The sequence below is a fragment of the Furipterus horrens genome, unplaced genomic scaffold (assembly GCF_987537825.1).
Source record: "Furipterus horrens unplaced genomic scaffold, mFurHor1.1.pri manual_scaffold_2, whole genome shotgun sequence".
NCBI lineage: Eukaryota > Metazoa > Chordata > Mammalia > Chiroptera > Furipteridae > Furipterus > Furipterus horrens.
This window is the reverse complement of record NW_028327172.1, coordinates 61,943,471-61,962,134: the sequence shown is the minus strand read 5'-3', so window position 1 is coordinate 61,962,134 and position 18,664 is coordinate 61,943,471. Positions and strand designations below refer to the sequence as shown.

The window sequence follows — 18,664 nt, the reverse complement described above, 5'->3', positions numbered from 1 at the left end:
TTCAGTACAAAAGAATTAACTGTCAGTATTGGTTAGAGGGGATGTAGTAAAATGGAGGGTATCAAGATACATAGTTTCAAATATCTTCTACTTACCAATGGTGTAAACTTAGGAACTTTAGGAATTTTTAAAAATCTTTGTGAATTTCAACTTCTTTATCTATAAAGAGGTAGAATTTGATCTATCTCATGGGGTAGAATAACTAATGCCAAGGATCTATACCAAGAGCCTGACGTAGCTCCACAAAGGGTGGCTATTGTTACTACCTGTGAGAGTAAAGTAGCTGATTTGGACAGCAGCCTCCGCAGACAGAAATCTGAGTCTATTAAGGCAGGAGGATGCCAGGTGCGGGTAGCTGTGGAGGAAGCCAGGTCAGCTTGCACTTCTAAATTGTGCCATGCTCTGGCTGGGCTGGGACTGTGAAAGCTCTAATTCCTGTGTGTTGAACTGAGGTTGGAGACACTGATCTCTCTCTTTCTCGGTACACTGAAAACTTCCCGTAGCTAGACTGAGCTTCATAGATCAATAAATGTTAACCAAAGTGTTTCCTTTCAGTTTTCAAGTTACCTCAGGTCTCTAGAGCTGAAGCAGAATGAAGAGCTAAGAGATGAGGCTTGCTAAATACAAGCAGTTTTTTTCTGTAGTTCATACAGATGTACTTAGGAGAGGACGTGGTGGAAAGAAAGCAAATGCACTCAGTTGCTAAGAAATTGCAGGTCTTCCCAAATACACCATAAATTACAATAGGCATCGATTCAGCCCCCCATGGGGAAAATACATTATCCTCTATTTCATCTGTGTTGTGCAAGCATTTCATAGACAGGACTGAACAGTCATATAGCCCCAGGAAATCCACATGCTCTTTTAACCTCATATCTTTAACTGGTGAAGGCTCATTACCTCCATAGCACACAAATGTTTTATAATGAACGTCACTTACGATGGACTATTAAGGGAGTCACTCTTAACACATCACAGAAATCCCATAATCTAGATCCTGGTGACCCAATGATGAAAAAAATAGTGACCAACAAAGAAGATGCTACTTTATTAACCTAATATTGTATTTTTTAATGCCAACCATTAATACAATATAACACATGACAATTTCAGCACAGAATTTTTTTATACTCTAAATAAATTGTATTTTCCATGTCAATTATCATGAAAAGCTACCACATTATCCAACATAAATGACCCATAATGAACGAACCTAACACTTATCATGACAATGTTATTTACAGTAGTGAAAAAAATTAGAACCCAGAGGTTTAATAATGGCAAACTGGTTAAATCAATAATATCACATCCACATAATGGAATCCTAGTTCTTTTTAAAATTAACTTTTACAAAAAAAAAGTAATGACATGAGGAAATGCCTATAAAACATTATTAAATGAAAAAGGAGGTTATCAAATACTATATATGTTATGATTCCAGTTTTATAAAATGTAGAAAAAAGTTGTAAAGTCTTGCAATAAAATCAATAAACAGTTTCTGGTTATTTTCTTATTTTTTTCTTACTCCTTTTTATAATTAGAAAAATCCAAATATAATAATCTTTTAAAATACTTAATTTTCTAATGAGAACTTTGGTGGACAGTGGCTATATGGGAAAGAATGCATCTGAAAATATAACTTTGTTGACATTAAATATGATGTTTATAACATATGTTAAATAACATTGCTAAATGCACATCTATAATGTAACTGAAATGAACTAGGATAGGAATATTTACCTGTAATATAACCTACCCTATATTTTTATGCTCAGAGACAGGACTGAAATAAAATAAGCCAAAATGTCAAACAGTAGTTGCCCCTGGGTAGTAGAAATTATGGGTCATTTCTTCTGTTCCTTCTTTCTCTTTTTTAACATGCTCTGTATCTTCCAAAGTTTCAACAATAAACACACAATGCTATTATAATCAGAGAAGTTATTTTTTAAAAATAGAACTAAGCAGAAAAAAATGAACCGTACCATACAGTCACTCAAAGTTAAATTCTTCAGACTAAACCTCTGACCCTTTGATTCCAAATCTACTTTACTTTCCATACTGCTGACCTTCTAAAAATACTTTGTAAATACAAGAAAAAAAAATTCCTACACCAATTAAATAAGGTAGAAACAGTCACTCTCCTATTTACTTCCATTATTATTCTTTTAAAGTACACCATTAAAAGACTTACAGATCCCCTGGCAATGAATTTTCTTTATGAAAAAACCACACAGACTCAAAAGCATATGAAGAAAAACTAAATCTAATGTTTGGAAGGCAAAGATTGATTTGTAGTCATCGTATAAATTTTCTTCACTTACAAATTTATTCAATAATTTTAATTAAGTTCTTATTCCATGTCAGATATTATTCTAGGTGCCAGGGATATAGAGCTGTCTGCAAATCAGATTGGAAATAGCACATTTCTCCCAAAGGACATATTAAAGCAGTACTGATGGCCACTTGGCGAAGATACAACAGAGGAGATGTGAACACGTGAGGTGGCAATGATGTATCTGGACGACCCTTTTCTTAGTCTGGAAACCTCTTATTTCCACTCTCCCAATCACATTCCTTCCCCATCCCCATTTCCACAATCCCCTGGAAATCAGAGCCTCATTAAAAGACTTGTGTGTAAGAGTTCATTTTAAGCAGTGATCCCAGGGAAGAGGAATGAAGAACCAGGGAGAGAAAGCTTGGAAGGAGGAAAATGCGATATAAGGATATGTTGTCAGGCTATTCACTGCAGTGGACAACTGGGACTCAAACCCTGCAGGACCTTCTGAGGAACATCCATAATGCAGTTCAGAACTATCTCTCCAAAGGATGAGGAGGGGAGCCTCTATCCACCAGTTTCCTCATGCCTCTGGACCTTCCACTGTCAAGAATTGCCACATGGGGAGTCAACTCCCTTGCACTTCCAGTTTTGTGCATGCCAGGATGGTGAGTGGACTCCTGGGCAGAAAGCTGATAGGTGTGGCAATAGAAGCAAGATGGTGTCTGGTTACACCTGCATGAAGCTGGTTGCTGCAGCAACGCCTTGTTAGTTTAGCAGAAAAGATGTGAGGCAGAGTAAAGAGATGGCACCACCTGTAGGTTCCTCTAAGCCATCTGAGGGTATGAGAATAACAGTAACTAATATTTGTGGATCATGTACAGAAACTTTGCCTCCATGTCATCACTTAATCCTCAAAGTCAACTCCATGAAGTAGATTATATGTTCACCTATTTTTTAAATACACGAAAACATGTTTTGAGAAGCTAGGTGGTCTGTCTGAGGTCATCAGTGAAGGGTGGACTAAAGATGAGGCTGAAGTTGGACTGGTTGCAGAGCCCACGTACAATACTGGCTCTCTTACTGCCCCAAGAATCCAAAGGTCTCCATAAGGAAATCAGAAGCAGAAATTTGTTGCGCAGTGGAGTTCCTGTTTCTGTACCTGTCTCTGACCAGAGTGTGAGTTTCTCGGGGGCAGAGATTGTGCCTTACGCATGCTTTTTTGCCAATACCTGGTACAATTTGCGTGTCTATTCCCAAGTAGACTTGTTCTTGAAAGCAGAAACTATGTCTCATTCATCTTTACATCCCAGCACCCAGCACGTTTGTTGACCCCAACAGAATGGAATTTTCTGGAAGGCAGAGTATATCGTGGTTAAAAATGTGGACTTTCTGTCAGACGGGCCTGGGTTAGAGCCTCACCTTTGACCTATTAGTAGCCTTACTAGCTATACAGGCTTGAGAAAACTAAATAATAATACTTCTAGGGCAAGGTTTTATCATCTATTAAAATGTATAATAGTAATTCTATTTCCATCATAGGGTTATTGTGAAGATTACATGAGGTGTACCTAAACATATTCATCAGTAGTGCCTGACACCTGGCAAACATGTGATAAATATTAGCTATTATCATTTTTGGAAAATTTATGCTGTTAGAGTTTACCCTATATTAGGAGTCCCTAAACTAAACCCAAAGACTTTTGGAATGCCCACTGTAGCAGTTATGGGAAAAGCTCTAGAACATAAAGTATCAAGTAGCTGGACAGTATCTGGCACAAAGCTGGTGCTCAATAAATATTTGTTGACTGTCAAAGCAATGAGCCACATCTGCTTTTGGCAAGATTCATCAGCCCACACAAAGAAAACGAACAAATGCATTATAGGTTGCTAACTAACACCTGACAGGAAGAAAATAGTGTCCCAAATTCTGACTATAAACAAAGAAGGGAAAGAGCTCTATAGCCTTTGGAAGGTGTGATGCCATAAAACAAGGCTGTAAATTTGAGACTTACTCTTAAGGGTGGGCATTAATCTCAGTATGGTCACAAATTTTTAAAAAAATATTTGAACATACGTAATTCCCCCAAATTGATATCACTTGTACACTACAATAAAAAACTGCTTACTTTGCAATATTTCCTGTCTTATTTTTATTGCATAGCTATATAGTTTCTTAAAACAATTGGTTAATGAATACTATCTAGTGACAATTCAAGTTTATATTCTGAAGACTTAGGGCTCTATTTCTGAGCCATTATTTGATTGGATGTGGACCCTAGTTTCTGAGGGAGAAAGGACAATGTCCAAGGTGTTGTGAGAACAGTAGGCATTCTCTTTGGGTCATAACAGAAAGACCTGATTTGCATTCCTCCTATTTCATATACTAGTTGAGTGACCTTGGACAAATTATTTCCTGTTTACATAGTTTCTAACATCAAGTTGCTGGTGCCCACCTGATGACTTACTGAGGGAACAGGCAGAGTGTCTGGAGTCTGGCCTGTGCTCAACCACTGCCAGCTCCCTTCCTCTCTTAAAGGCAAGAGATGAATGTTCAGTGCTGGGGAAGCTGACAATGATATTCATTCTCTTAGCAACCCCCCCCCCCTTCAATCCAGGTCATGCATCCTACATCAAAAAAGAGTCTTTCTGAGAGGAAGGAAAAATATTCTCAAATCAAAAGTGCATAGGAACAATTTTCCAAAGTAATTTTTTTAACAAGATTGTTCATTAACCAACATACTACATTGTAAAGTTCAGCTCAACCTCAGCATGCTTTCTGACCAGCTAATCCAGCAGACTCTTACATCACACTGGCTGGAAGATGAATACAGTGTTTCATTTGGCATCATTACAATTACCACCCTGGTGTTGGTAATATTCTTTAGACTGCCCATGAAGCTTGGTAGCTGAACTGCAAGTTCGGAGTTTGATTTAGATTTCTGAGCATCTGCAGGTTTCTTTTTTTTTTCTCTCTCAACAGAGAACTTGAAGTTACATAACTGTCTTGGCTTCCGCTTCAGGAGGTGAACCTTGGCTCTGTAAATTAACTGTCAATGCAGATCCCCAGGAGCAGAGCTGCTTGTAGCTGGAAGTAAATTGCCGCAAATCATTTTTGGAAACAAGATGGCTCTTGACCTCTCTAGACACTTGACAGAAGAAGCAGGAGAAAGAAGGTTCTAACCATAAACTGGGTAGTCGTTGAAAGGTGAGAGGCAGTCTAAAATTGAGCTAGGATTTCTTTTTCCAACCTCTTTCTAATTTTAGCCTATTGCTGTCCCTACTCCACTGGATTGGTCTGTTCCTCCTTACGTATCACTGTTGTGGGTAGGCATCTTGCCAACGGTTTCAGAGAAGGGTGTGAAACAAAGAGAAATGCAACATGATGAGAAGGGGGCCCCAGGGAGCAAATAACAGAAGAATAATGAGGTGAATACACTGTCCTGAACGGTTCTGTTTAACACATGCAAAATTAGGTTTGAATTAACACCTCACCCCAGCTTACAAGGTACTTTCCGTCTACTCAAGGGAAGACATATAAAGCAGACAATTTCAGTGTAACATGTTAAGTGCTAACCTGGATGACTATTAGGAACATAGGAGGGGTATAAAGAAGAGAGTAATCAGAGACTAATTACCAGTAATATTCAGTGCATATTCATGTACCTGTCTGCAGATGTCGGTGATGTAATCAAAGCTTGTAATTGGTACAAGGACATCCATGCAGTTAGCATAATTCAGGGCTTAGTCTTGCACCTAAAGTTTCTAACTTCGAATCCTATGTGTTCATTCCATAGTGACAGGGAGCTGAGGGCATATGGGGTAGGTTCATTTCAATAGTCTCAAGAAATGAAACTGAAGTTTAAAGGGCTGGGGAAAGAGGGGTGGATATTGAGTATTTTGTGTTTCAAAATAAAAAAGTTTTAGAGATTTGTTGCATAACAGTATGAATATACTTATCATTACTTAAAATATATACTCGAAATGGTAAATTTAATGTTATGTATTTTTACTATGATCAAAAAACCTAAACTGTAGCCCTGGCCATGTAGCTCAGCTAGTTGGGGTATCGTTCTGTGAACTGAAAAGTTCCTGGTTGGATTCCTGGTCAGAGCACATGTCTAGTTTGTAGGTTCGATGCCTGTTTGGGGCACATACAGGAGGCTACTGGTCGATGTTCCTCTCTCCTTCTAAAATCAATCAATAAAAACAACCCTAAAATGTAGTATTATATTAGTGAAGTATCTTAGTAACATAAATGTGCTAATAACTATCATTGATAATATAATAAACATAACTAATATATGTGGAGCACTAATTGCATGCCGGGTCTGTGTTAAACGTTTAACATGGACTATCTCATTTATTCTAAGAGCTCCTTTTGACAAATGCAAACTGAAGCCTTAGATTAGGTAACATGCCAAAGGTCTCACACAGCCTGAGCCTGAGCAGGCCAGACTGTAAAGCTGCGGCCTCGTTATCACCTCCCACACAAACTCCCCTGATTGAACTGTGCAATCAAAGCATGCAGTTCAAAAGCAGGTGTACATTCTTTCTTGTCCTCTGTACACAAGAAGAACTAGGTAAGGAAGATAACCCATCACCAGTCACATGAAGTCCATGCTAAACTGTTTAAAGGACAATCACGTGGGACAGTGTCTGGTGTAGGGGCTATGACCACTATGTTCAGTAGAGGCTCTGCACTGCTGAAAGTCAGTCAGATAACCAGCCTCTCACTTAGGTGCCCCTATGACACCACTCGGTGCAAAAGGAGGTCTTCCCAGAAGGAGGTCTTCCCAGGGACAAGATGATGTCCCTTTGTGCCTTGACATCAAGTGAGTCATTTCACCATCATCATGCAGTATGGACCTCAGTGTAGATCAAGTTCATCCTGTGGGAGCACTGAAAGTTTCCTGATAACATAACTGGACACTGAGGAGAAGGTCACTGCATGCAAACATCTTGTCTAGACTCTAGCCAGGGGGGGTAGGGTGTTTTCACCACCCTCCTTTATACGTGGGTGCATACGGAGCCTTGCTAATCCAAGTGTGTGGTCCACAGGCAAGCAGCAGCAGAAGCTCACCTGGGAGCTTGTTAGAAACACAGAAGCTCAAGACCCATTTCAGAGCTACTGAATCAGAATCTGCATCTTGACAGGATCCCTTCATGATTCTTACGTACATACTTTTAAAAATATGTTTAATTACAAATTAAATACCATGTAAAAGGGAAATTATAATTAAATGTACTAGGTAAGATTATATATAATACTAGTTACACAATGCTCACATAGTTTTTCTACTGTGTTTTAACAAACTTTAAGATCTTAACTATCTTCTTACTGATAAAGAAATTGTCCAGGCCCTGGCTGGTGTGGCTCAGTGGACTGAGCACAGCTTGCAAATCAAAGGGTCATTGATTCAATTCCCAGCCAGGGCACATGCCTGGGTTGTGGACTGGGTCCCCAGTTAGGGGTGTGTGAGAGGCAACCAATCTATGTTTCTCTCGCACATTGATGTCTCTCTCCCTCTCTCCCTTCCTTCCTCTCTCTCTGGAAATAAATAAATAAATAATTTAAAAAAAGAAATCGTCCATAAAAGGTAAAAAGATCACATCTCTATGGTAGCATTTCAAACTAGGAATTCCAGCTCTAGATCCCCAGATGTTTCCTATAAATCACACTAGTTCACTAGAGGAATTTAGAAGGTGACTTTAACTTGAAATGGTCAGAAAAAGTAGGACTTGAACTGAGACTTGAATAATGGGTGACGTTTGCATAAGAGAGGGATTTCCAAAGCAGAGAAACAGACACATAACCAGCTGGAGACTGGCATGTAAAAATTTTTTTCAAGAGAAGGATGAAGAAAATATTTAAATATAGGGTTCATGTGCCCAAAAGAACAGCAGGGAGAAAATATGAAATGATGATGGGAAGCAGATCCTGAAAGCTAGGCCAGAGGGTCTGGCTCCTTGGTATCTCACAACAGAAGGAATTGTATTTTCAGAAGAGAAATCATTGTCATTGTATTCATTAAGCTTTTCTTATAGATTTTAATATGCAATGGTAAATATGCTTTAAAAATAAGAGATAGATCAATTTCAAAAAACACTTTAGAAAGCTCTCTCTGCACAACTGCACTGTGGCAATTGTACCTTCTGTAATTCTGCACCTGCTTCCTTAACTGCTGGCTGCATCCCGGGAGACCTGACATCACTGTTTCGCAGGGTTGTGCAGTATTTTCCAGAGCACTTGAGAACGTGTAAAGATGAAGAGCACTAGCTAGGAACACAGACGTCTTTTAAGTAGGGCATTGGGTGGATGACTCACCCTGTGAGTACCAAAAGAGCGTGGAGTAAGTACAGTCGCCAGAGTGGCCGGGACATATGTGCACAGTTAGGTCAATGATTGCGAGTGTGACGTGCCTATCTACTGGGGGTCACGTGCACATAGCATCTTGACTCTTAAGCACCATCTTAACAAAACACAAATGGCTGCAGTTTAAATTAAGAATAGAAAACTCAAATGTAACAATATAAACCCTAAACAATATCAGTTCAATAGTCTGTGAAGATTAAGTAAAAAGACAAGAAATAAAGGAAACATTGAGATGGACTAAAATGTAGACAGACACAGGGGCAATAGAGAGAAAAGAAGATAAAGGAGAAACAAGGAAAGAAGTCATGGTGGGAAGACAATTTATTGAAAATTATCAAGCTTTTTGACATCCATTATCTGCTTCAATACTGACCTAAATCCTGTGGTAGATATACTCGTTTCATAGACAAAGAAACTGATACTATTAGAGATTTAAGTAATTTGCCTAAAATCACACTGAAAAGGATTAGTTAACATACTAACTGCTAAAAACTACAACTTTAAATCCTCCTTGCCTCTGGTTCCAAATCTGAGGATCCAAAACTCCTGGCTCCTCAAATATCTTTTAAGTAGGGCATTGGGTGGATGATTCATCTCTAGAATACCATAAGAGTATTTTGGCAAAGAATCCTCAAATCTACCAGGCATCAAACACTGCATAGACTAAATTAATGTCTCTACATATATGTCCTATTAAATGTTAAATGTACATAGGATGCATTCTATTTAAATGTACATTGAGTTTAATTCAAAGTATCATTGTATCATTAAGAATTATCACTACAAGCAAAACCTAAAAATGCAATCACTCTCAGGTCCCTATAAAGGGAATCCTTGTATTCAAAAACCCTGGGGGTGACCTTGAGTATAAACCTTAACAGTATTCCACACAGAAGAGGGGGGGAGCTGAGGCCTGCATCTGACATCTCAACCCTTTATATTGACAATCCTCATGTCCATCTTCTTAATGATTGTTCTCCCTTCTATCCACTTAGCAGAGCCAAATATATATATTTTTTCTAATGGCAGAATTGATCCTGTGACTATCCTGCTTAAAACCATTAACTGGCCCCACTGCCTCCAGCTAAAGATCAAACCCCAGCTGGGCATAAAGTTCTTTTCAGGATCTGGGTTGTCCTCAGCAATCCAGGCTCCACCAGACATTGATCTGAGCTCCAGCCTCCTGAACTACTTTCCTTCCTAAAGTCAAACAGACTGAGAGCTCCTTCTACTTAGTGTTCTTTCTTTCCACTATTCAGGGCTCATTTCTCAGAATTTCACATCCAGGCTTTGACACTTCTTCCAGGGAGCCTTCTGTGATTGTATCATCAAGCTGGTTAATTAAGGGCTTTTCTCTCAGCACCCTAAAAGACCCCCAATAGCACTGACCCCAATGCATCACAGTGACCCAGAACTGTGAGGATGGAGACCATGTCTGCCATGTTTTCCAACACCTGGCACCATGCCTAGCACAGAGCAGGTGCTCAACAAAGCTATGCTGAATACATTTTAAAACTTCATGAAAAGAGGCCAATCTTCAAAGGAGGGAGCACAGTTTTTTGTTTGTGAGGTGTTTTTTTCTTTTTGGTTTAATTCCATGCAGAAGACAACTATACATCAGAGCCTCAAACGCAGAGATAGGAAAGTGAAGAGAACAGAGTCATTAAAACTGATTACAAGGCCCTGACCAGTGTGGCTTAGTTGGATGGAGTGTCATGGGTTTGATTCCCAGTCGGGGTCTGGGTTGTAAGATTGGCCCAGTTGGGCTGTCATGGGCATCTGGGAGGCAACCGATTGATGGTTCTCTCTCTCCCTCACTCTCTTCTCCTCTCTCTAAAATCAATAAGCATGTACTTGGGTGAGGATTTAAAAAAAAAACAAAAAACATTATAAGGAGGCAGCAGCCCTGGCAGCGAGTCCCAGGGTCCTGGCTTTCCCCTCCTAACTGGTGGAATTAATACCAGTTGTTCAGTTTTTCATTTCTAAAACAACTTCAGGGCCCCACAGTAATTTTTTTAGGAGCCGGTAATAAAATCAATTAATAGTTCAATGGGCATTGCTTTAGAAATACTATGTTTTTAACATGACATTTATTGAATAGTTATCCTTGGGGGAGTGCATTGTTCTAGGTCCTTTCCCACTGCTCTCAAAATGCACCCCAAAAAGAACTTAAACACTTGCATGGGATTGTACTCATTTTTAAGACAGAAACCGAGAGATGAAGAAGTCAGGAATCATTTCCTCTTGGGCACATAACAGAAGGTTTTAGAAAAGGGATTTTTTTCTCTAACCCAGTTCTTCCCTTTTGCCCCATTATATACACTTCTCTCACACCATGATAAATGCTTTAATGTGTGTGTATGTTTTTAAAGAATAAATCTTTCTTTTTCTATCAGACTTTAAGCTCCTTGATGGCAGGATGTAGAATTGTGTAGACATGAAAAAAAGTTTGTTGCAATGTTGTCCAGTCCTCGTAAGAGCTCTGTCAGTCATGTTCTGAGGCTTCCTGTCAGGAAAGCAACTCTGACTTGTGATCTATTGAAATCCCAGCTTCAAAAGAAACAAATATTTTCTAGTACCCTCTACCTTTCCCCTCTTAATTCTACACATTTTACTCTCCACCTAAATTTCTTCAAAGAAGAGCAGGGTACCTCTCAATATTAAGAAGTCCTAGATTTTTTTCCCTTTGAAACTACAGAGGACATGATGTGCAGACCCAGCTCCCAACAACACCGATACCAATACAAATGGAATAAAAACAATCTTCTGCAATTTTTAATTTAAATCTTAACTCATCTAATGTAGGTGAGTTAAATTTTTGCTTTTCACTTTAACAACAGAGACTCATATCTTTTTCAAATAAATAACTCCTAGATATAAATGCAGATGCAAATCTCCCTGGAGATTAATGGATTACTGCCCTATCTTAAAGGAGGAGCAGCCGAAGGTTTTGCAGGGGCTTAGTCTCATGGTCCAGTTGGGAGTGAGTAGAGAGGGGAAAGCAAAAATAAAAACAATTAGTCCAGATGGAAGAAAACAGCTCATAAAGTAATGGAGATTGTAGCTATCATGAGAGCTGATTACAATGACTGTGAATACACAGGGACAGAAAAAAAGAGACACAAAAAAATACACAGCCCTGTTTGGTGGTCTTTCATGGGCTCATCGGGGAATACCCCCCAGGTTGATGATATAATGCAATTCAGCCCTTCTCTGGTAATAGAGTGAACCCAGCAATGTGGTAGTTGTGCTGGGAGGTCTGGTCTGCCGAGCACAGAAGTGTAGGCAGTGCTACTTGGAATGCCCAGGGATCCAGGCGCTATGTCACACTGCTGTGTGTAAAGGCAGAGCATTGGGGATACATTTTCTCTGTGCCCAAATGATTTACAAATAAAGACACTATTAGGTCTACTGATCCACTGTCAAATGAACCATCTGCATCCAGGTGTTTCTTTAAGATTGAAGATGATTTGCCCTCACATCGACTCCCCCAGTTCCTCTGGTGGCTCATGATGGCTGGTCGCCCATTCTGCTCAAGGGATTACAAAGACCAATGCAGCACTTGTCCTTGCCCTTGCCCTTCGGAGGACAGATAGGTCATAAATAGCAAATTACAATCTGATATGCTGAATTCTCTGATTGGGCTGTAGGGCCACAGAGGAAAGGGCAACTCGCTGTGTTGCTGGGCAATTTGGGGCAGAGAAGTCTCAGGGCAGTCCTCAGAACTGGGCTGCGAAGGCCATTAAGAGTTTGTCAGACATATGAAAAGCACTTAGCAGAGGATCTAACAAAGATTACATTTTCAAATAAAGAAATATTCTGCTATGTATGAAAGTAATATCATTACTATTGATTGAAGGAATGGTTGTTCCAGCAGAAAAACAATTTCTCATGCTGGAAACAAGGAACAGTTCTTTGTGGCTAGAATGTGGGGGAATAACAATGGAATCCTCATTTTAGCAAGATGACTTAGTTGGTAGAGTGGAGAGTGGACTGAAAGGTTAATAAAGGCAAGTGAAATTGAGGCCATTTATGCAGCTACTACAAAAAGTTCAGTTAAGATCTGTGGGACACTCTCTGAAGGTACAATACCAATGGTGCTCCAAGGTAAGAATTAGCAGCAACAAAGGTCTAATATGCAAAAGGCCAGCTTGCACCTCACAGGCCAGGCCAGGCACCAGACAAGCCAAGGTCACATTCCTGTCTGGACAGTTGCAGCCAGGGCTAGTTTTGTTCTTAGACTCTGGCACCCACAGGTGCCACAGCAGTAGTTCTCAGTTCTGCCTGCCCCTCACCTGGGAAATATTCTTTTATAATGCCGGTGCCTCCACTCCACTCCATGCTAACTAATTGAGAATCCCTAGGAGAATCTGTACTCCTTAAATGCCCCTCACAGCCAGAACTGTGAGCCATAGCCCAGTCAGCAGTTGGGCATAGCAGTGATTATTACTCAGTGCCTGTCTCAAAAGTCTCCAAGTGTATGCATATGGTTGTGGGGACACATGGTAACCAGATGGGGATGTCCTTGGGGCCAGCTGATCATTCCAGAGGAAGTGGTACTGTTAGGAGAGGAGGAAGCAGGACTTTGCCATTATGTGACTTGCGTGTCATGTTATTGAAAGCTTTGAAAATGCCTTTGAACACACCCAAAGGAAGTGTTCTAAAAGACTTTAGGGGGCTGACTCTATAAGGCAGAACATAATGCAGATTCTCAGTCACCAAATGACAATCAACAAGAAGGCAGGGGAAAAGATGGGTCTCCTATGAATGGGTTGGGTAATTTCTGTCAAGTTCCATATGTATATTATACTCAGACTCTGTAACCAGAATTCTGCACACTGTGGACAAGACAATCTTATTGAAAATAATGACATCTACCTGAATTACGGTCTCGGTAAAATCGTTTCTGTTCCCCAAACTCTTATTCTACAAAAGGTATACTCTAAGTGCATCGCATTCCTATCTTGTTCAAGACTATCAACAGCCCTTGGAGACAATTATTACAGGCTACAGGTGGAGAAATGGTTGTCTGAGAGCCTAAGAAACTTGGGAAAGCTCACTGAGCTAGGAAGTGACAGAGCCAGTCCTGAACCCACACCAGACAAAGCCAGTGCTGGTGATCACCACTGTGTTACTGCTTACCTGTCTGCAGCATTCATAACCCATTTTGGACAATATACTCCTTGAGATCAAAGGCTAAGTAAAGTTCAGGATTATCTCTGAGTCCATCATCCAGATCTCTTTCACTGTTTTTTTTTTTTTTTTTTTTTTTGGTAATGATTTTTAGGAGAAAGAGAGAGAAAAGGGAAGTTCTGCCAACATGACTGCTCTGTTCTTCTGTCCACAGGGTCTGATCCCTCTTTCTCTTTGCATTTAGTATCTAAATCTGTTGAGTAAATTAGTTCCTTTTAGAAGTGAAGCTGGGCACTTAGGGAGGATTTTGATAAGAAAAGTAGTAGCTGGGTCTTTAGCACAGGAGACATGAGGTTCAGAGTTCAATGACTGGTTCAAAGCCAGCTTTTAGCAGACATGCCTTCACCTGCTATTTTGGATGTATATGGGAAGGAGGAGAAGGTGGATAGTTATGGGAAAGGCTGTAAAAACACTGAGACTGCAAAACTGAGATCAACGTGAATGCGTGCGTTCATTCACTTATCGACAGCCATGTATTATTGTGCAACCAACTACAGGCCGCTTTTCATTTGCCTGGTTCCAATATGCATGGATTTCTATTACTGTGGTTTACCTAAGTAATTAAGTTCCCTAATAACATGATTCAAATTTAAGTTACCACAGCGTAGTAACTGTTAGTGAGTGAATAAAGTATAAACTTGGTACTACCTCTTTGGTCCACAAGTCACTATGTAATAACAGATGCACACCATGGTTAGCGACTTCTCAGATCTGTAGGTAATGGGTCAATGCACCCCTCATAGGGGTTCACACACACAGCAAAGCAGGTAGTTCTACTGCTTCTTTGTCTCCCATGATATTTTACAAAAATGGGTAAGCCAAAGTGGGAATTTGCCCACAAAGATGAAAGTGCAACATAGAAACAAAAAGAGAAAATGGACAAAATGGAATTCAAATGGAATGGTGGAATTAAAGAGCATAGAGCTGATTGCAGGCATGGTGACGGTGCTGCCCTTGGAGAAGCCCAGCTATGTGGCCAGGGGAGCTTAGAAAAGGAAACTTCATGGACATAAGTGAGTTACGTGGTTGAGAATGAAAAGGATGAAAATGTTCCAGAGGAAATAATACTAGGCAAAAAGTTCACATTAAAGGTGCTCTTGGAAACAGTTCATTACACTGAAAGTTGAAAGGATAAAAGGCTGAAAGCGGATCCAAACTTAGAAAAGAGAAGGACGACTCACCAAGACATAGTAAAGATGCTTGCTCAGTATTGTAAGTTATATGACCGATGACAGGAAAAAGGCAAGCACTATTCAAACTACCCTTTAAAAAAAAAAAACAAATAAAACACTTTAATTCTTAATGTTTCTAACATTTCCAGTAACAGTGTAATCAACAAATATTTACTTTACTTTTTTTTCACTTCCCTATACATGTATAGCCAATAAAAAATTTTTAATGCCTTGACAAACATTTTGAAAGGATATGGACAACAGTATTTTTTCCCATTGATATTAGGATGTCTTTTCTTTTCTTTTTGGTCTCACACTACCATGCAAAAAGCAAGGACTGCATGTATTATGTGCCAGGCATCAGAAAAAGTCCTTGCTCTCTTGGTGGTCTTACATCACCAAATTAATTCTAAAAACAGGTGACTATGTGTTCTATGATTAATGGTTTTGCTAGCCTAGCTCAGAGAACCCAGAGATTTAGTGGAACTGTGGGAAGTAAATTTGGTAGGGGGATGGAGAGAATACAGTAGCAAAGGCAGTTCAGAATGGGGTGAGGAGGGGCATCCATGTCTGAGGAGAATACAAATCTCCCCAGCCCAGCAAGTCTACTTTCTCACCCCAGAGGCGGGGTGAGGAGTGACTCTGGGCTGGTTTTAAAGCTGATTGCCAACAGCTCAGTTGTAATGCCAGATGCATATTAATTGCCATCAGAAGACAGAGATGCAAGTTAAGATTCCTTCTCAAAAATAATACAGAAACTAAAAATGCTAACACGTGCCACTCTCAGACAACTGGTGTGAATAAAGTTTCTTAAAACCAGCACAGTGTTTGGATGCAGATCTCTATGCTCCCAATGCCATAGACAAGAAAAATAGCATCTGGGGCTGTGAAAATACATCTTAGGAAAATCAAGTCATGAGAATATATGAAATGACACATCTGGCTTTATGTACTGGCTATGACTTTTAAGTCCAAAATGTATATTATGTTGGGTAGTTTTTCCATCATAAAACGTTTGAAGTTTTAATTTATGGCTCTTTCCAAAGAAGATGTGGGGGCTATGTGATTTGCATGTGAATGCACCTAGGAACACAGCTGTTAAAAGGTGGAAGGCTCTTTGGGAGTTATCTTGTCTGATCTCTGCATTTAAAAAAACAACAACAAAAAACAAATGAGCCCTTGCTGGTGTGGTTCAGTGGATTGAGCACCTGCCTGCGAACTGAAAGGTTGCCGGTTCAATTCTGGGTTCCGGCACATGCTTGGGTTGCAGGCCAGCTCCCTAGTTGGCAGTGTAGGAGAGGCAACTGATAGGTGTATCTCTTGCACATTGATGTTTCTCTCCCTTTCTTTCTCCCTCCCTTCCTCTCTCTCTAAAAATAAATAAATAAAATCTTTGAAGAAAAGAGGTGAATTTATTGTAGGGAGGCCACCTGCCTAGCTCCACAGTCAGATTTCTGCTTCATAATAACAACAGCTAACATTTCCTGAGTATTTACTGTGTGCTAGGCACATAGGAAGCATTCTGTCTGTTAAATTTTCAAAGATCCATGAAATAGTTACTACTCCTACTACCACAGTGGAAACAGCGAACCTAAGATAACCATGAGGGAGCTGGGATTCAAAGTCAGGAGAAGGCTCTGAGCTGACATTCTTAACTATGATAATTGTTAATAAATTACATTTTCTAGATACTTAACCATATGCCCCCAAATTAAGTAACCACAGTCCCTGTTCCCTAGAGTCCAGCTTTCCACATACAACTACCAATTCTTAAACAACCTTACAAAGTAATGTAATCCCCATTTAATAGATGAGAAAACCGAAGGCACAATTTTCAGTCATTTTCCGAGGCTGCGTAGCTTATAATTTGTGAAAGCAAGATTCAACTCTGTAGATCCTCTGGTTCTTTCAGACACATAAGTCTGCCTCTCTGTGTCAGAACTATACTCTCCCCTCAACATGCTCCGGCTATTTGAACAGAACTTGCATACATCAAATATCTTTTGTGAAGTCAGCGTGGACCCAGGCATTTCTGGAACACATTTAAGTTAGCAGCAAGAATTTCACATTCCTAAATCTCTCTCTGTGATACACAGTACCAAGAGTCCAGCAGCTCACATGAGAGAGGCTTACTGTGAAGTGGCCAGTGGTGAGTCAAACCCACAGAGTGTGGTTTGGGGGCTGCACTGACTGAGGGAGAAGAAGAGAAAATTTCTTTGCTTGCTGTTCTCCTGGAACACAAGTGGCAACAGGCATAAAAAAGAAGCAGCCTTCAGAAGATACCTGCAAGCGGTAGGTGCTAAGAAACGGCATGCAGTTATAGGACAGAAAAGGTAGGCAGATCTGCCTGCTGTCCTCTCTTTAGTTCACTGGCCACGATTCCCCACTGCTCTGTCAAGGAAATGGGTCTGAGAAAAGCAGCATGATCCTCACCACAGCCCCGTAGCCAGTTTCCAGAGGTTTTCAGCATAGCAGGCAGCTGCTCCCTGAATTCAGCTCCGCTCCCTCCTCCTGGCTGGGTTGTGTGGTGTATAACCTCTGCCGCCAACACACACTCCTGAAGCTATTGAGTTGTGGCCAAAGCCTCTTCAGAGCCAAGCAGGTGGAGCACTTTCCCAGGCTAGTGGCAGAGCTAGTTTGAGACGCTTTGCAACACAAAAGGGCCAATTTAAGAGATGGAATTACTCTCTCCATTCTGCCCTTTTAAAAGCCATAACAAACCACTTTCCAGCTGTTTTACTCACCTCTTTTTCTTTCTCGTCTCAGCTAAAAAGGCCTTAGCACTGCAAAGGTGGAGGAGTTGGAAGCCTGCCTGGGGAGCCTGCTGGAGGGAGCCTGGGAGACTTACTACTCCCAAATCCCACTCAGCCCTTCAGCTAGTTACTGTTGTTTGCAATTCCAGCACTGAAGTGTGAGCTTGATATCTTCTTTTAAAATGTAGAAGAGACCAAACAAAGTTATTCACACTGTAGAGTTAATTCTCCATCTGGTGGGCAGGAAGTTGGCAGTTCCCCTCGGCCAGGAAATGCCTCCCTACAGCAGCCTTTAGGTGAGAAGAGTATTCAAAAAGAAATGGTTTAGGGAAGCCGATCTTCTAACTTCACCTTCTTGTGTGGCCAGATCTTCTAACTTCACCTTCTTGTGTGGCCACATCAAGCCACAAACCAGGTCCTTCCAGTCTAGGAAACGTACCCCCTTCTCATTTCTTTTGAACTGGGAAATGCCAACATCAAGACCTGATTGAAAGCTTTTCTTGATACTTCAAGATGAGTAGCTAACATTTGGAAATTAGGGTAAGTTTTATTCCAAATATGCTTAAGGAGTCTTCATTTTCATATATGCTGCAGATATTGCTATTCATGTATTGATTGGTTAACCAGTTGCTAAGTGTAGCCCAGATATTTAAATTTCCTCTCACAACTATTGGTCATAATTGCAGTTCATTGCCGTATGGCACTGTTTCCCTGCCCTATCTGTTAACACACAGATCAGATGTTTTGGTCACCATGGCAGCCACCTACTCTTCCTCCCTATTATTTTGTTTATCAAACTTAAAGTACACAGCCTAGAAAATCCTATGATTTAAAAAAACAAAAAAAAACAACTCAAATAGGAATCAATCACGCTCACTGAAAACAAAGAATCATT

The 18,664-nt window shown here is 40.3% G+C and overlaps 1 protein-coding gene across 4 annotated transcripts in view; it reads right to left on the bottom strand.

Annotated features, from left to right (window-relative positions):
• The window catches only part of DLG2 (discs large MAGUK scaffold protein 2), a 725,256-nt gene that overhangs the window by 220,697 nt on the left and 485,895 nt on the right, over positions 1 to 18,664 (bottom strand). Inside the window, exon 1 of one of the 4 annotated variants that reach the window (XM_090265793.1) lies at positions 17,450 to 17,552. The exons of the other annotated variants lie outside the window; for them this stretch is intronic. Coding sequence (XP_090121919.1) covers positions 17,450 to 17,486 — 37 coding nt within the window. The 5' untranslated portion in view covers positions 17,487 to 17,552. Of the gene's footprint in view, positions 1 to 17,449; positions 17,553 to 18,664 lie in introns of those variants that run through there. 4 annotated transcript variants of the gene reach the window in all.